Source organism: Mastacembelus armatus, chromosome 22 (genome assembly GCF_900324485.2).
Source record: "Mastacembelus armatus chromosome 22, fMasArm1.2, whole genome shotgun sequence".
Classification (NCBI taxonomy): domain Eukaryota; kingdom Metazoa; phylum Chordata; class Actinopteri; order Synbranchiformes; family Mastacembelidae; genus Mastacembelus; species Mastacembelus armatus.
This window is the reverse complement of record NC_046654.1, coordinates 10,679,070-10,697,476: the sequence shown is the minus strand read 5'-3', so window position 1 is coordinate 10,697,476 and position 18,407 is coordinate 10,679,070. Positions and strand designations below refer to the sequence as shown.

The window sequence follows — 18,407 nt, the reverse complement described above, 5'->3', positions numbered from 1 at the left end:
ACTATGTTTGCATAGTGGCATAAAATAAGAAAACAGTCTGTTTTCAAGAAGATCCTTGCTGTAAATTGTGATCTTATTCATCCTTAGTCAGATTTAACTCTAAAAATAGATGCTTTATTTTGAAATCCATAATCTCTCTCCCACTCTGTCCAGTGGGTAGTACCCAATAATCACCACTGGGTGTCAATGTGGGAGTAAAGACACAGATTGCCTGTTAGTTTCATTTAATGCCTAAAAATATTCTTGTATATTTTACACCCACAATGTAATTACCTATTCCAATACTACAAAGAAGAGGGTGGAATAAAATTATTAGAGCTTATGGGTAATGATGTACACCATAAGAATTTCACATCTGACACATCTGTTACCAGGTGAAATGAACAAATATTTTTAACATTCATGTGATTTTAACACTTTCTATTTGAGCATTTATATACACAATGTAATAACTTTACACCCTCTAAGAAATATTAGCTGTATGCCTGGGGCTACCATTCGTTAAGCTGTTCTCATGCTTTCCTACATCCATACATCAAATCAGAGAACCTGTCCTTTCCCTCTGTCCAAGGTCATACTGCCAAATAAAAAAAAAAATTCTCAATTCATCTTTACCCACATGGTAACCATAGCAACAGATGGGGGAGATGTGCGCAGGAAGTGGTTTAGGAAGCTTATTATATAAGCAGACCAAGGATTTGTCCTCCAGGGTTTCATCAATATAAAAGCATCCACTTACCAGGCAAACCATGTCAGTAAAGCCTAAAATCCAAACTCTGTGGTAAGGATTCCAGTCATTTATATATGTGATTCTTTTCACCACCAGAGGATGTCAGCAGTAACAGATATCAGATGCAACACATATGTAACTTCTCACATCACAGCAAGTCATCTATCTGTCTCTATCTCTCACCCGCTTCGAATCGTATTTTCCAGTCTTTGTGGTTGAAGTTTGTGTTGATGAGGTTCCAGAAAATGTCAGCCCCGTGGGATAAAGAGAGGGCGTGAAGGAGCTGAGGTACAGCCAAAGACGCTAACTGGCAAAATTCAGACTTCAACATGGACCACAAACTGAAACAAAAATAAATCAAGAATTTGGATAAATCAAGAATTGCAAATCCATATTAGTTTTTTTTTTTTCTGTGTGTTATGCCATCATCACACACCTCGGGATGAGCATCTTCTCTTGTATGTATGCCAGAAACTGGGGTTGATCCTTGCATGCAAGGTACAAACACTCTCCATGGAGACACAAAATCTTCAGACAGTTGAGCATGTTGAACAGGATGTCAGGCTCCTCAAACTTTGACATTTCCTGTAAATAAAGAAGAATTGTGTTTGAAAACGTGCCATACGAGCACTCAAATAAACCACAACAAACATTCTTTAATACCTCTGGTAAAATTTCATATTCAGTACCTGCAGAATCGTGTATATAAGTTTCAAAGACACGGGAAGCTGCTGATAGGAGAACTTCTTATCAGAGTTGTTCTTCAGTGCTAGAAGGAAGAAGAGTGCTATGTTAGTTTCAGGTTACTGTGCCCTATATAGAGCAGACCCCATTTACTGACCAGTATAAAACATGGGGGGGAAAAAATGAGTCTAAAATCAAATTTCATTTTGTGACCTGATCAAACAAACAATATATATAACGTTAATTAGTAGCTCTAGTAGTAGATAAACTTCATTCCCTTTGGACAGAGCCATGTTAGCAGTTTATAAATGAAGCTAAGCTAAGCATCTGCTGGCTGCAACTGTACAGACATGAAGGTGATATCACCTAATTGTCAGCAATGAACGAATAAAGCTCGTTCTTAGAGTGTCAAGCTATTCATTTAAAGATGATATATATAATTTTTATGTAATCGACATAGAGAACTGATACACACGTGCGTTATCAGGTGAGTGGTTACTGGGGTTGCCTGTTTGTGTGCCACTTGGGTTGTCCCCTTCCTCACTTCCACCCTCCACTCCAAGGTAGAAATCTGGTTGAGGCGGGAGCAAAGTTTCCTCCAAACTATCCGTGGGTTCCTGCAGAGGGAATCAGACAAGCCGTCAAATTCTCATCTTCCAGTCATCAGTAATTCAGATGAGCATGACAAGATGCATTTAGTGATTTTTTTTTTTTCATTACTTATTTTAAAATTCAGTAAAGCAAAGAGTGACAGATACTGACATGTTTTAGAGCCACACAGTTGTACAGTATTTTTGGCACTGTATATTGGCCCATAATTAGTACGTGGTATTGATTTCAACACCTTACCTGTGTAACTCACAGTGTTCAATTATATTTGGTGCATTAAAATTCATGCTGTATGTCTCACCACCAGGCGTATCTCTTCCCGGGGGGTCAGCCTCTCCAGGAGCTCACAGCCCAGCTGGTAGCACAGGATGCTGGATTGGCAAAGACTGCACTCCAGGGCCTTCTCATCCTTCTGGCAGGTATGTGAGCCACCCCATGGGGCTTGGAAGACGTTGTTGATGATGCCCACGATATCCTTCCCCAGGCTGCTGTCTAGACCCAGTATCACACCATCATCCTGGAGCTCCATCTGGGACAGCGGAGTAGATGACCGTAAAAAGTAGGGAACAAACAGTCAAACACAATGAACATATCTCAAGATCCCACCTGTGGGCATTGTTGTCATTGTACTGTGTGTCACTTTTCTCTATATGAATGAACAAGAACCGTACAAGTTCCTTGGCGTATGTGTGGTGGTACAATAATGTAGGGTTTGTATTAAGATTTTTTTTTGTTGTTGCTCCTGTACAAATCACTAAGCATCAGAGATAGACCATTATTCCCCTTAGAAATATGATTAAATACATTGGCAAGGTCACCTGCTTCAGGATGAGGTCAAACATGAGAATGAAGCAGCCGAGATTCATGTCATCATCGTCACAGTCTAGATCCAGGGCACAGTGGCCAGTGGCGTGACCCAGGTTTTTAAAGGGGCTGCAGCGCAGGGGACTGCGGAACGGGCTCCTAAAGGGGCTGGGGAATGGACTGAGGGTGTTGTGCTGCCCACGGCGTCCTGGATCTGACACCACACTGACCTACAATCAAAGAGCACATAACTATTTGAAATAAAAATGTTTCTCTTCAAACACAGTTTATATTCTTTAAATCTCCAATGTTCCCCTGTTACTGCCAGACCAGCTCAGCTATAAATTTCAATAATAAGTCTACATTACAGTCAAGTTCAATTAAACCCATAAAGTGAGCTAATTTTAGACACTGGCAGTTACCATGACAACATACAGTACATCCCAATGAAAGGCAGAAAAGTAACAGCAAGAATACAGCAGTCAGAACATTATTATATTTTGGAATATAAAGATCTAAAACAAACAAGAAATAGCATATAACCCTGATTTCTAATGTTGGGGACTATTTTTTGACACTGTGGTCCTCCTCACCCTGCGAGCCCCTGTGTTGCCAGTCAGATCTGAGGCACGTGCCTTCCTCTGATTCGCTAGCTCCTTCAGAGAGTTCACGCCATCAGAGAACATCCCAATCAGCAATTGAAGTGGAACCACAATGTCCAGCTCTGACAGCACCTACATTCAAACAATAAACAGTCTCAGGTCATCACACAAACAGATTGTTCTACTTTTTCCACCATGCAAATACTTTTGCTTTAAATTTAAATACTTTAAATTGTCAAATTAAATGTCAACTAGATACCAATATGATAACAAACCACAAAGGTGCACATGATCATGCAGACTGAAACTGGGCACCTCTTCTCTGTCTGATTTGAATGTGGCCTATTTACTGAGGGCAAATTAATGCAATCTCTTGATCACATTTTTGACAGAAAACTTGAAATTGATCCAGGTATACAGGGCAGCAAGCTGTGAGTGCATATGGGCTGAAAGACAAAATCCCTTCACTCTGTGACCCAGATCCATATTCAGCAGGGCCCCTTTTCAGACTCCCACACTCTGTAACAACCTGTGCAATTCACACTCACTGTGGACAGAACCACAGGATGTGAACCAGACACAAGACAGTGCAGTGTGTGTGTACGTGCGCTTACATGGAGCCATAGCAGAGCCTGCTCTTGCACAGAAGCTGGGTAGCCAGAGAATCTGCAGCTGATGAAGCCAAACATTTCCTCCATGGAGAAAGGCAGGGGACACAGCTCAATATCAAACATTTTGCTGTAGAGAGATGGCATAAAAGAATTATATGTTTATGTAAATGTAGTTATGCAGAGAAGCAAGAAAATAAATACCCAGATACTGTTACATAGTCATTCTTACTACTTGTGACTGGCTAATTAAAGCTGTCAGAAATGCATTTGTTTGCTCTCTTACTGGAAATTTACCCAATTATCTGCAAACACTCTGATGAGGTAGACCTCGTACCTGAGCACTTCCCGAAACTCTTTGAGCTGGTGATCGGGCACCTCTGTGCGGATGGCCTCCAGCCACTCGGGCATAAAGCACTCCCACAGCGGCTGACTAATGACATTGTAAGGTATCAGACACAGGATGCGGTTCAGGCCCTCCTTCAGCTGGGTCACCGTGCTACATGACTTGTCCCAGTAACCTCCAACCTAGCAAAAAGTCAACAGTTAAGATCAGATGATGGCCTGTGCTGAAGAGTTTTAACAAACTTTGGTGCTCAGTGATTCCTGATTTTATTTTTAAACATAAATATTGCAGTATTCAAATTAGCAGAATTTATGATGTTCATTTTCTAAAAAAACTTAAAATCCTAATCTATAATTCCTTAATCACGTAGGCTTAGTTGACCTGGGTCTTGCTCTTACCCTGGCAAATTCAACGGGTTTAGGCAGCAAACACATGACCATGACGTCAAAACGCACTTCACACACTGTCTTCAGCCACTTGGTGACAAACTGAGGCTTTAGCTTCTCCACCAGGCTTCCAACCTCGTCGTCCATCATGTAGGCGGTGGAGTGAAACCACTGGAAGACCATGCTGACCAGTCGAGCCAGACTCTCTGTGGGCGTGTTCTCATTGGGGGTACACAAGCTCACCTGCAGACGAGAAGGTCACAGAAGCAAACTATTTAATCAGCTAACTATGAAATCAGCAGAGTAGGCCATCCACTGTACACATGCCTATCTGGTGATATTGACAGACACAGCTGCAGCTTGTCATTACGCACCAGGAACCAGATGCCAAACTGACTGAGGAGGCGCTGGTCGTGCTGGTCGTCCTCTTTGTTATCAAACTCAATGTTGTCCAGAGAGTGGTGGGAGGCAGACAGGCCCATTTGACGACGCCTGTTCAGCTCGAACTCACGTTGTTCTGCATGAATTTCTGCTTCTTTGAGAAGACTGAATGGATATGGAGAAGAAGAGCGGGCACACAGAGGTAGACAAGAGCCGTGAAAAAGCAGGAGAGGGAAAAACAGCACAGAAGAAAATATTCTTACACTGCATATGCAGTACTGCTGTCTTCATAGTCATGTAAAACCATGTTTCCCAGCATGACGGGCATATGCCCCGTGCCTGTGGCTGTAATATGTCAGTGTAAACACCTTATAACAGCTTCCACAGTGCACACAAGCTCCTCCGCTCCACACTCGCGGGTGTTGATGGGAGGAGGCGAGGTCTGGTACAGATGGGTCTCCGCCGCAGCCCCCACCTCGGTGCTGTGATGGTTGACATGGCAACGCTTGCAGTAGCGGACAGGCCGGTTGCCATGGCGCCCACAGCAGCCAGCAGAGAAGCAGGTGACCACAGCCCTCCTGACATGAGAGCTACAGTTCTACAGCGCGAAGCCGAGGAAAGGGAGGAGGAGGCGAGATCATATTTTTCTATTCTTGGCAACAGGCAACAAAGTAAGAATAACCAACACAGATATAATACACAATAATGTGTTATGAAAGATATCTATAAATAAACACATTTCCAGGATTCAAAAACAACCTCCTATCAAATGTGTGTTTGGTTAGAGGGTTTGATCTGTCCAGATGTTGATACGTATAACAGTGTTTCTGCATCCCTTTGGTGTCTCGGGTTTCTAAAAATAAAAAGCATGCCACCAGAGAAGCATCCTAATCTGTTCAGTCTCTAATCTTGTGCCATTAGGGGAATGTAGTTGTCTATCACATTAAAATATCTGTCCTGTGATGGGAAGCTCTCTAATTCACCCATCCAGCTTTCAAAAACAAAAAATAACGAAGCGATGCGACTGTTGTTGTTATTGAGCATGTTCTATCATGAGTATCCTGATGGATCTATATTTAGCTATTCTCAGATAAAGAGTAATGTCCCAGTTGATAATGACAAGTCTGGTGTAAATCTGGGTGGAGATGCAGAATGTTTCTGGCTGTGGCTTTGCAGAATAGGCTGATCAGAAAGGAAGGCTATGGATTATAAACTGCTGAATACAGAAGGATGGAAACCAGCTGTCTTCTCTGACAACATTGAGCAGCTGCTCAGCCTGACAGGAATACCTGAGATCATCTCACACTCAGTTTTCCCAATGTCTCCCTGGAAACCAGCAGGAAGCTCTCACGCCCTCGGCAGTGTGTTCAACAACAGTGAACAAACATCGCGCCCCAGCAGCCTCGTTTAAAATGAGCTGGCCATTCCTGAAACACTTCAGTGAATGGACTCCTCAATGAATCATAAATAAATGACCTTACCATGGATCAAAGTTAAAAATGGATTTTATCAAATATTTCCTATAGTTTAAGAGATTATTTGCTTCTCTTCTTACTGATAAAACCATGTTAAATGTGTTTACTGTTTGGTTTTGGCAGTTTAAGACATCATTTCACTATTATGTAGACGTACCGATAACCCTATAAAGGTTAATTTGTTCTAAGCAGAGAAAAACGCTGGATACAGTATGAAATCATGTTGTAATGGGATAGATCACAATGAATATGCTTAATACAATATGATCTAAATGAGGCAGTGGACAGAGAAATGAATGTTGATGCCCCAATACATCATCTTAAATATCTTACCTTCTTTTGACAAATAGCAGATATCTCTGCTGCAAGGACAAGACACATTGCAGAGAAGAGAAGCAGGGTTTTTTTAAATTAGTTTAAAAAAGAAACTTTAAATGCAGCATATAGCAGCTTTTCCACATGTAATACAAACCAGAACATGAAATAATTTATTATAATGATACACAAGAAACAACCAACTACCTAAATTTTTCTAATTTTCCAGCTCTTTAAAGCCTGTCCTCAGATATTTCTATGATCTACTGTGTCTTAATATGGGGAGGGAACAACAAAGAGAAATGCATAATGTTCTACTCACACGTCTTTTTGTTTGTGAATGCTCACCTTGGGGCAGGAGTACATCAACAAGCCATTCAGCATGGTCTCTGAAAGGTCAAAGAAATGTATAAACAATAAACGAATACATGATCCTCAGATCTGATAGATAAATAACTCTAACTTTAGATAGACATATATTTGTACTAATTATATGCTGCACAAAAGAGAAACAAGTGGCTGTTCAGTTTTGTGATGATGAGCTCATTATCAGCGCAAGGGAATTACGTAACCATGGCGATGACTTTCCCCAGAGTTAAAGCAAGAAATAATGAGATGGAGAGTAGGTGCTGTATGTTTGGAATGGCATCTTACTGAAGGAGGAGGAGGACAAAGAAGAATCAGATGCATACCCTGCTATTCTCTGGCTGCACTCCTCGCATATGTAAAGAGGAGGGGGCTTGTCTCCGAGGGCAACAGAAAGAGTTGGATCTATACACATCTGAAAATGTAACACAGGTAGTGTCAGAATATGGATGTGGTATTTCAAAAATAACACAGGAAAACAACAATTTCTGCCCCTTTAAGGATTTTCACTTTTATAAAAGCAAATTAAAATGATACCAAAAAAAATTCCTTAGAATATAGAGCAATACACTGACCCGCTTATGTATGTTCCCTAAGGTTAGTACATCACGGTTTTGTCTAGTGTGACACCTACTGTATATCTGTCTGTCTCCCCACAGCTCAGTGTGGATGGCTGTGTGCATATGCTGCACTCCACTCTCATACAACCTGTTCCTGACCTTGTGCTAAACCCCAGTGCTCATGGCCTCAATGTTCAGATGGTGCACTGTAATTTACTGTGCTCACTTGGTGCCACCCTATCCTCGAGGCCTGCGCGGGGTCACCGATTCCAATTAAGCCCCCCCACCCTGTTCCTGGTAATTGAAATCCAGCCCCTGTCCATGCCCCTGCTCCTACTCTATTTGTCAGTTTTGAACACAGTTGAGTAAAGGCAGGCGGAGCAAATAAAGCAAATCAGCAGCAGCAGCAGAAGACACCGGTCTAAAGTAGCAGACAAGCTGATATCATTAGCCCACTCGCACAGCTGCCTGGGCATGCACTGATTTATTTACCGGGGGGCTCACAAAAGCAAACACACCGACACACGTGGTTGAGCTTAGTGAGACAATATGGCACATGCCCCATGAATTCCTAATAAAGTTCTCAAGGGAAGCGGTGTTTGAATACACAACCCCCTGCTAACGTTTGCAAGTATGAAAGGCACTGTAGACCCAACAATCATAAATGTAAAGAGTTAAATTACATTTCATATATTTTTAAGGGCTGAATTCACCTTGACAGCAGGTTTATTGATGGCGTTGTGGCACTCAATATGTTGACAGTGGATGGGGTTCCAGGCTGATCCAGGAAATGAAATAGAGACAGATTATTTGGCGGCAAGGAGGAATAGAAAACATTGGAAAGATAAATGACCTTCAGTCAGATCAAGGACAGATAAAGCAGTAGATGTGACATTAGCAGACTCTGACCTGTGTACTGCAGCCCTCTATATTCACTGATGGCTCCTGGTGGCTTCAGGTTGGGCCAGTAATGAAACAACATCTGCACAGCTGGGGGCTTTACTTGCGATGGGCCATACGATATGACATAAAGAAGGTCCTGCACACAGTATAAGCACCAACAGCAATTCAACAGCAGTGGTATTGATAGGAAGCCAACTAGTAAAAGCTTTTTATTTCAACATATTTAATTTTGTAAGAACTACATTAAAAAAATATGATTTTCTTTTTTTATATTCAAAGGAACCATTTTTTTAAATTAGCTTTTTTGCCTAAAGGGAAAAATGTCTGTACACTAACAAATCATTAGCTTAGCTTGAAATACATAAGCAGATGTAGTTCTAAGGACAGAAAGTGCTGTTCTTCACATTTCAGTTTTTGTATTAACCTAGTAAACAAGATATGCCGTGTTAATTAGTGAGCTTTAGCTGGTAGGAGATATAACTGCATGTTGTATAACTGTGTTGGTGTTTCTACTCTTTATGTTTGACTGTGTTTCTGGCTGTGGCTTCATATTTACAATGCATTTAAAAGAGAAATACCTTCCACACTTCTTGTTTATGCTTCATTAGACACTCCAGCAACTGACAGTGATAAACTAGAAAGAAGCAGAGACCAGCTTAAGAAGGCAGCCATCATTTCAATATATCAGGATAAGTTAGTTATATATGCATGCTTGTGATGCTTTACCTGGATTTGAGGTGTACTGCATTGCAATCATGAGCATTGAGGAGGCAGATAGATTGACATAGGCGGGAACTCCACCCTCCCTGCGAGTAGAGCCCACTAAAAAAAAAAAAATAAATCAAGAAAGACAAAAAGAAAGAAAGCGGCTCGAAAGATCACTTCCTGTTGTCTTTCAGTTCGTGGTGTAATTTAAATTGTGTTGCTGTGGTTTTTAAAGCTTAAGATGCAACTGCCTATAATTAGCAACAACTTTAAGGTGGATATGTCGAGATAATTATCTCGTGATTGATCATACTTACATATAGCCATGGGGAGGAAAGAGGTGCTCAGGTACTCAATGATGTCTTTGTGGAGGAAAGGGGGAAATGTGGCTAAAGTGGAGATCATAGTATAGGGCAAAGTGCTGAGAATATCATCACTGAGAAAGGGCAGGAGGCAAGTTGTGGTATAAAAAATGGACTGTCCCAGATCTGATGAGAAAGGGAAAAGGCAAAAAAAAAAAAAGACAAAGAGAGATACACAGACACTCATTCAATCAAATGTGCATACAGTATTTTCATACTGTATGCAGCCACATATTAAAATTACAGGAACAGTATAACATTAAAAAAAAGAGAACATTTGGAGTATGAGCTTTCTTTAAAAGCAGCTGAAGTAAATTTTGCCCTCAGGAAAAGTAGAGCATTCACGGAGATGGGTTTTCATGCTTTTGGGCTTTTTTTAACAGTGGTAAAGTATTCATGAAATATAAGAGCACTGACTATGATGCAGCCTTAGGATCGTGAAAAACAGTGTGCAAGTAAGTCATTCTCAGATGTATTCTAAATGTATCAAAAATAAAATAAACATTACATTTGCCTATGTGTGATTTCCATTTAACCTATATATTTGCACATGACAACATAAGTAAAACATTTCTCCCACTTTACGTAACAAACATGCAGTCAAGTATGATACACAGAAGAGAAGGCCTATGTCTGGTGTATCCAATGGCTTATGAACGATTAAGTTGACAGGATCCAGCGTGCTCCCCATCACCCCATGCATCCCTCAAGATCCTCAGCAGGACTTCTCTCTTCCCGTTACAAAAGAGGCCAAAAAAGCAGCAGTGGCTTCATGCAGGCCAGACGGCTCGAGGATGATGATGATAAACAGTGGTGCACTGGGCCTTGACTCACCATGCTGACCGTGCTGCAGCAGGGGCACCAGGTCAAGCAGGGTCACGAGGGTCACATAGAGGCCCTGATAGTCCAGAGAGGGGTACTCTGAGAGCTGAGCGTCTCGACTCTGCTGCCCCTGCCCCCCGCGGTCTGACGGGGCATCGCGCAGAACGCTGTAAAGGAGGGAGCGAGTAACTGTAGGGTTGATGGAACTGACTTGTGGTCTTAGAGATGGGGTGAGTGGGAATGGCACAGGAAAAAGACACATGGTCATGGGCACGGCCAAATTGGAAGCTTCCTGGTTCTCCTTCCTGCCTGTGCGGGACAGAATGCTGCTCCGGGGCGGGAGGGGAGGGGAGGGAGGGTAGGGGAGGGGAACAAGGGAAAAAAAGAGACAACAAAGACACAAAAAAACAGCACATTACATTGAAATGGCACTACAGAGACAGCGTAAATAGAAAAAAACAAACCCAGATAAATCCCACATAGGATGCAGTGTCTCACTATTTGACTGTATCACTGAAGGCAAGGGGAATTTTTCCCTGCTTTGTCTGTTCAGAGTGAGTTTAGATCAATTTATCTTTCATCTATCTTTGCGCTTGAAAAACAAAAACAAAAAAAAAAACATGAGCACAAACTACAATGATCACTGCATCTCATGCGTATCTGGTGACAAGGAGCAAAAATATAAAAAATGGCATGTTTTCAGTGGCAACCCCATACTTCTCCAAAAAAGAGCCAGTGCAAATGACTGTCCCTCGATGGCTGCCTTCTTCCAATCAGAAAGGTCAGAGGCTACCATGCAGAAGTTCAATGAGCTGTGGAATTTGTTCAAAAATGAAATTTCCTTGTCTTTAGTGGGGCTGTCAAAGATGGGAGTGACACCAAATTGGTTCGGGAAAATACAGAGGTGGCACTTTTGAAACATGCTTCAGCCAGTAATAAACATGTGTGTGTGAGGTTAGATCAAGTGCAGCTAGGTCACAGCACATGTTTATTGCACCAGAGAAATAATGTCCGTATGCATACGTTATGATACTGTACCAGTATCATCAGGAGAAATAATGAGATCCAACAGGCATATGGATTCAGGTTTCTAAAATAAATGTAACAACTAATCTACTGTAGAGGAAAAACTATAATGACAAAGGAATAGGTTGTATCAGGGGGAGATGACTGGTAGCATTATGTTTGTGAGCTAATGCAGGATGGACAATTGTGTTTGCTGTCCCCTGGGGAAGGTGGTGGACATATTCAATTTTAAGAGAGGAAAAACAAAAGCAAAAACTAGTTGGGTTGAGTGTGGAGCATCTAGGGTAGAGGAGGGGGAAGGAGGGGCCAGAGAGCATTGCTCTTTTTATTGCACATTATTAAAGAGTTAAGCTGTTCTATCAGGCAAATGATTGGGATTTATTATAAAGTCCAGATTAGAAATGCTGATGTACTGTTAATTTATTTATTTTTATTTTATTTTGAAAGGTCACTCAAAATGTAGCGTTACAGCATTCTTGGCAAGTGAAAAAGGGAATTCCATTAAGATTTTTACATAACGTTGGATACATAATGTAGAGTTTATATTGTCAACAGCAGAATGTAACATTTTCTGACTCATCCCTTCAAAGTTATAGTCAGCATAAAGTAAGATTTTAGTCAGTGTAGATTCATTCATATAGCTGTTACACAACATAAACTCCAACAGGACTAATGCACAGCAGCAGACTGTATCTCAGAGTATGACTTTTTCACTGCCCATTTCTTATATAAAAACATCATTATTAATTTGAACAATGAACTTTGACACAAACAGACACGCTTACACGCATACACTGAACATATACACATAAGGACACACACATATGTGCACACATACATACATACGTACATACGCACGACACAAAAGGTACAAACACATACGACACATAAAACACATGTAGAAATGCACTGATACAGACACATGACATACGTTGACTGTAAAACCCTGCACTATCAATGCAAAATGTGTTGACTGTGTGCATATTAATAATTCAAAGCACGATCAGCCTTAACTTCACTAAGGTTTTTGAGTGTGTGAAGTAAAAACCAAACGACCTTACATCTAAAATAATGTCTAAGCAACACTGGGTGATTTCTGCTCCGTGCAGTCTTTCTGTACTGTTTGGCACGAAGTCAGCGAGACTCACTGATGCAGAGAGCTCAGTTTGACTTAGCAAATGTGACAAAGCTATGCCTCATCAGTAAGGAGGCATATATAGTTGTCTACAAACAGCAAAACTCAACCCTTCTCTATTTTCTGACCCGCATCTGACCTGTGCTAATCTTAATATTCACGTGTGAATCAGCAACCACCTCCTCTGGCCATTTCATTTTTTTCTTTCAAGGAACATGACACATGCCAGCTCCACTTTTCAAGGCTCACTACTCCCACTGTTTCACTCGTTCTCTCCTTTTTTACATTTTCATTTTTCTTCCTTTTATCACCACAGGCTTCAGAAAGCATGGATAGCATGGATACTTTTGGAGGCTCCGCTGAGGAAACCAGACCCCTCTAATGGTAGGACAAATCATTTGTTCTGCATATCTCAGGCTAAGGGGCTGTGCTTCAGGCAAGTATGAAGCAAGTGTTACCAGTGGCATCATAGTGAGTGATTGTATTAGCGCTCAGATGACAACTATTGCTCAGAGACAAGATCCTCACTTGAGTTAACACTGATTCCCGCAGTCGCAGACCGTGTCATGCTCCGTCTGTGCCAGAGACATATGAGAGGCCATGTTTAAAGCAACGTACACAGTGGCTGCTGGTGCTGGACAGCTCTTCAGTACTCTGTGAGCATCACTCAGCACAGGATTAATCCTCATGGGGCTGAGGCATAATGTGTAGAACTGAGGCTGTTTATCAATCTCAAAAAGATTGTGCCATAAGCTGGTAATTATGATAAGAGTGAGGCATACAAGCTCAGCTTCCAGTAATCCTGGCCTTTTTGTAAATTAGCTGATGTGTCGGCACAGTGCTGAAATTTCCTATGAAGACTGTGGGCATTAAAACCAAACCAACCATATAACACACAAAAATCCCTCTCACTGTGGAAAGAAGCTTCAACCAGGAAAAATGGCAAATGACACATAGAGAAATTAGATGTGTCTAAAATGGCTGCCTACTTGACTTGTGTTGGAGGAGGAAATAACATGCTGTTCCTTCCTCAGACTTTCACAGCACCCAGGGGAGCAGGCTGACCCTACAACTGCAGAGCCAGAGGTGCTGCCCTTTGCCGGCCCCACTGGGAAGGACACAAGTGGCTGCCCCAGGGAAACGCTCATCCAGCGGCCGGCCACTGAATCGATAAACGTCACTGAGCCGCCTGTCTCTGCTGCTGTTCGAACACAACACCACAACTCTGTTCCTTTCCTCCTCTAACTACTAACAGGACAGATGTGGCCCTAACTTCCCTTTGACGGTCTAAATTTATATCGGCCATTTAATGGTGTCGCTGTCAAACCTTTCTGAAAGTGTGTCAGAACAACATACTGTAATAAACCTGATCATGAAGGAGGCTATATGTCAAACAGTCTGTTACTTCACCTGTCGGCTCCAGAGCGGGGTACTTACCTGAGCAGGGTTTGGGAAAAGTATTTCAGTGTGTTTGCAATGTCTGTTCCGGAGGGCACAGGGTAAATATTGTGTTGCACACGGTTGTGATACTCTTGCAAGTATCGTATCTTAGAGGCAACTAGACAAAATAAAGAGCAGAGTAACAAGCAAATCAACACTGGTGAGACCATCATAGAGGCTAGAGGTCATTATCTGAGCAGAACAACATGCATGTACTTTGTTTGGTGCTTCTTTAGCTGAGAACCATGTAGGACACTTAACAGGCTGTGACATTCACATGGTTACATTTTAAACAAAGAGTCTGTGTTCCCATGGCTCTCTGGCCTTCACCAGGTGACCTTTTCAGTTTAGCATCGAGGTCACAGGAAACCCTTGAGCAGGCAATAACCTATTGCTTACAGAAACAAGCTCATGCACAAAAGGTTGCCAGTTCAAGTCCCAAGACAAGCTGGGAGAAAGGGGTCGGGGTGAACCCCGAGAGAGGGCTTACTCATCCCTCAACGAATGACATTTCAGAGAAGAGCTCTTGCTGCTCACCCTGTTGAACTGCTCCCTTAAGTCACAGTTTTACTTATGAATGTGTTATTACTTGTTTTTGACAGGATACATAAGAGATTAAAGAAGTTGAAGATTGCTGACCCAATTTTCTGTGGCTTTGGGCTCTGATGTTTGACTGTGTATGACAAACCCCAAAATAAAAACCAACAGAGGCGTCGTTTCAGCTTGTTAGTTTGATGAATTCTTAAATATAATGATTACCAAATAAAATCAATAACACGCAGCTTTTATCCAACTCAGGTGGAAGCCTCGAAAACAAAAACTGCCTGATGTTTAGCATTAATGAGAAGTGTGCAGGGATCATTCAGAGGGTATGGAAATAGACGCTGGTTTCCACCTGTTCAAAATCAATCGGAGGGATGAGCAGGAGCAGAATGCACAGTCTTCGAGGCGGTGTGATCAAACCACATTATTGATCATTGCCACCATATTGTTCAGTAAAGACTCTGCCAGGTCGACCTTGAGACCAGCACCACAGCTCGCTGGGGTTTTTTTGTTTGTTTGTTTGTTTTGGGTTTTTTTTTTTTTTTTTTTTTGCACTATGTCCGACCAGGTCGATCAGAAAGATGATAGCGATAATAAATAAGGTGAGGACTGTGCGATCGAGCCGTAAGATCGAGCTCCGGCGGCTCTGCTGTGCGCGGAGCCCTCCGGCCATCCTCTGCAGTGAGAGGACGTGTTGCAACCTGCCTCGGTTTCATCACCAAGGACAGCTCCCCTCATTCGCTTTCTTGGTTAAAACAATAACAAAAAAAAAAAAAATCCAATTTCCAGTCCCTCCAAAAAAACCCCGTGACATGACAGAACAAACACAAACACACAGCCGTACTTACACTGCTCTGCCTTCGTAGACATTTCGCCGACACTTGGGGAAACATAAAACCCAGAATCTCAGTTGTTTTAGTGTAGGATTGTTTTTTTGTTTGTTTGTTTGTTTCCTCCCCGGCGTTGTGTTTCTCTCGGTCGTGAAAAAGTGAACATACCCCCTCACCTCACAGCCCAGGCTCGGCTTGATTGTACCACTCTGCGCGGAGGATTTTACACACTGGTCGCTGCGTCGTTTTTTTTTTTTTCGCTTTTCAGCATTGAACTGCATTAAAACGTGGACACATTGTGTGAGTCCGTTTTTCATTTTGAGAATTTTATTGGTGCCTGGCTGGGAGGATTGTTAATATACATCTGCCACAACATACCTTTCCAAATGGACTGATCCGGCTCTGACAAATTGTCATTCAAGAGTTCCCTGTCAGTCCTCTCTGAGCTGATCATAGGAGGGAAATACCGAGGACCAAGTCTCCTCAGTGTTTCTGTGCATTATTGGCAAAATAGTCTATACAAGGCTAAATGTGCAACAGATGGTTGTTACAATGTCATAACCAAAATTATAGATTCATAAAGGCCTATTCTATTTTTGTTTTAGTGTTGTAGGAAATTTAGATGTTTTTTCTTATTTGTAGTAAGCAAAATCTGGCCTATAGACTATTAATTCTCATTATCACATCAAGAAGTAATATATCTTTAGATGCCATTTTTAATTTACAACTATATGCTTGTATGATATTCTTGCAAAGGGTTTTAAAAATAAAATCCTGCATCCTGGAAGATAAAGAGGCTTCAGGGTCTGAAACGCCAACAGGCTCTGCTCATTATAGTTTGAACTGTTGGAGAATATCCATCACTTCTCCAGATGATGAGGAGTAACATCCTGTCACTGCAGTCTGCACCTAGAATGCCAAATTTTACTGCTCATGCTATACCTCACCTGTGCTGAAAATCTTACGAAGCGTTTTCCCAGCATTACAGCCATGAAACAGACTAATAAACTAGCCAATTTTGTTATATGTATTTATTTAGAGACCAGACATAACATAGCAGACAGCATATCAGAGTCTTTGTCGTTTAATCACGTTTCACACCCAAAAAGGATTTTAAATCCCTTTCAAATGTTTTTAATTGAAAAGTGTCACGATGCGTGGATGTCTGTCTGGACGCAGAGTTGTTGCAGAAGTTAGGGCTGTGGAGGCGATGTCTGTCGATAGTCTGGGATGTGATGCATGATCCATCCAGCCGGGCCCAGGAGAGTCACCCCAAACACACAAATGGCAAAGGCAGATTGCTGTAATAAAGTCAATTGAAATATAAAAAAATGCTTTCGTAAATTATATTTTAGTCTTTGGAACAGAATTAAAGAATTGCATTAAGGGTGATATTTAGTATACATTTTAATGCACTGTCCAAAACCTCTCCTGTCAACAGCTACAGGTTGACTGGACTGAAGAGGACTGAACACCTGTTTCCACAACAGATCTCAATGACTCATTGTGCAATTGAACCAACAGTCCCCATTCACATCATCCTACCATGATATTCCCTTTGTTCCACTGCACTCTGTTATTCCAGACCTGAGCCAGGGGCTTGTAAAAGCTCTTGTTGCATGTCTCTGAGAACAAATCAACTTATTTATAGTGTAAAAAAAACTCTTCCCACCATGTTGTAGTTCAGTGATAGGGTCCCTTCAAAAAGGATAGACCTTCATTCTGATTTATGGATAAGAAATGCATAAAACATCTCTTTCACTCTGTAGTTTAGGGAACACAGTTTGCTTTAAGTTCTCTCATTAGAAGCAATAAAGTGAAGCATCACGGATAAAGACTTCTCAAATGTTATAGTACTGTTTGTATATTGGCAGTTTAGTCTTTAGAACAAACTATAATTTAGCACCCAGTTGCAAACAGCTTGTGATGCCTGCCCACTCAAGTTAACTATATAATTAACAAAGATGTTCAGACGTACCACTGGCCCAATCCTTTCCTTTGGTGGCTTGCTGTGGATGGTTGACCTGGGATTTTCCTGAATAGCTTTCATCAATATGAATCTGGTCACTGTGGATCTCCTGAAAACAGAGCACATCTTTCTTCTCACAAAGTCCTCTGCAGTAAAAAATGTTTCTCAGGAAATTTCTTCTCATATCCTGTGAGATACTAGCAGATAGACCCTACTTTCATCTAATTCCCATCACTGTTCCTGGGAGGAGTTACTTCCATGGGCCAAAGACACTCATGTAAACATACTCTACTGACCAAGTTTTCATCAGGAAAAGAAATCTGGTCCCTAAAGTCTGAAGTTAACTGAATAGCAAAAAGCAAGTCACAAAAAAAAGCTCCATTGCTCTATTGTAACACAGTGATGAGAGAACTGACAAGTCCTTATTTTAGCTAACAACAAATTGAGCCAATATTTCTGTACAACTTTCTCTTTAAAACCTAAAGGTATAACACACCATCATAAGAAATGATATCAGTGTAACAGTTCATGTAATCAATAACGACACATTATTAACCACAAAGGAATGACTTTCAATAGCTGTTTAAGGGACTGTGCAAAATCTGTCACAAATGCAGATTTTAAAGTTTTGGGAATTGTAATATTGAATTTTTACGCTGAACAGATTTATTATAAATATTTTGTGTATTTGTGATTTAAAACATCAGGTTAAATGAAAAACAACAGAATTGTCCTGGGGAAACATTATATGATGCAGCTGTGATTTGACTGCACTACGCTGTATGTGCCAAAAGGATTTTGGCCTA

General features: G+C 41.4%; 1 protein-coding gene and 1 long non-coding RNA gene across 2 annotated transcripts in view; both read right to left on the bottom strand.

The window, feature by feature from the left end:
- The window catches only part of unc79 (unc-79 homolog, NALCN channel complex subunit), a 30,098-nt gene extending 14,321 nt beyond the window's left edge, over window positions 1-15,777 (bottom strand). Inside the window, exons 1-23 of the mRNA XM_026303151.1 lie at window positions 15,651-15,777; window positions 14,257-14,377; window positions 10,671-10,984; window positions 9,792-9,962; window positions 9,496-9,591; window positions 9,348-9,403; window positions 8,776-8,905; window positions 8,580-8,644; window positions 7,633-7,721; window positions 7,289-7,329; window positions 6,959-6,987; window positions 5,519-5,748; window positions 5,144-5,315; window positions 4,782-5,012; window positions 4,375-4,565; window positions 4,044-4,167; window positions 3,421-3,561; window positions 2,842-3,057; window positions 2,325-2,552; window positions 1,890-2,031; window positions 1,420-1,499; window positions 1,167-1,315; window positions 914-1,071 (exon numbers count right to left, since the gene is read on the bottom strand). Coding sequence (XP_026158936.1) covers window positions 914-1,071; window positions 1,167-1,315; window positions 1,420-1,499; window positions 1,890-2,031; window positions 2,325-2,552; window positions 2,842-3,057; window positions 3,421-3,561; window positions 4,044-4,167; window positions 4,375-4,565; window positions 4,782-5,012; window positions 5,144-5,315; window positions 5,519-5,748; window positions 6,959-6,987; window positions 7,289-7,329; window positions 7,633-7,721; window positions 8,580-8,644; window positions 8,776-8,905; window positions 9,348-9,403; window positions 9,496-9,591; window positions 9,792-9,962; window positions 10,671-10,984; window positions 14,257-14,377; window positions 15,651-15,672 — 3,196 coding nt within the window. The 5' untranslated portion in view covers window positions 15,673-15,777. The remainder of the gene's footprint in view (window positions 1-913; window positions 1,072-1,166; window positions 1,316-1,419; window positions 1,500-1,889; window positions 2,032-2,324; window positions 2,553-2,841; window positions 3,058-3,420; window positions 3,562-4,043; window positions 4,168-4,374; window positions 4,566-4,781; window positions 5,013-5,143; window positions 5,316-5,518; window positions 5,749-6,958; window positions 6,988-7,288; window positions 7,330-7,632; window positions 7,722-8,579; window positions 8,645-8,775; window positions 8,906-9,347; window positions 9,404-9,495; window positions 9,592-9,791; window positions 9,963-10,670; window positions 10,985-14,256; window positions 14,378-15,650) is intronic.
- An 871-nt stretch (window positions 15,778-16,648) lies between these two features.
- On the bottom strand, window positions 16,649-17,819 carry LOC113130772 (uncharacterized). The gene is made up of 2 exons (XR_003295731.2): window positions 17,611-17,819; window positions 16,649-16,933 (listed from the first exon to the last, which is right to left on the bottom strand). It is a non-coding gene; the product is annotated as an uncharacterized LOC113130772 (long non-coding RNA).
- Between the last annotated feature and the right edge of the window lie 588 nt (window positions 17,820-18,407).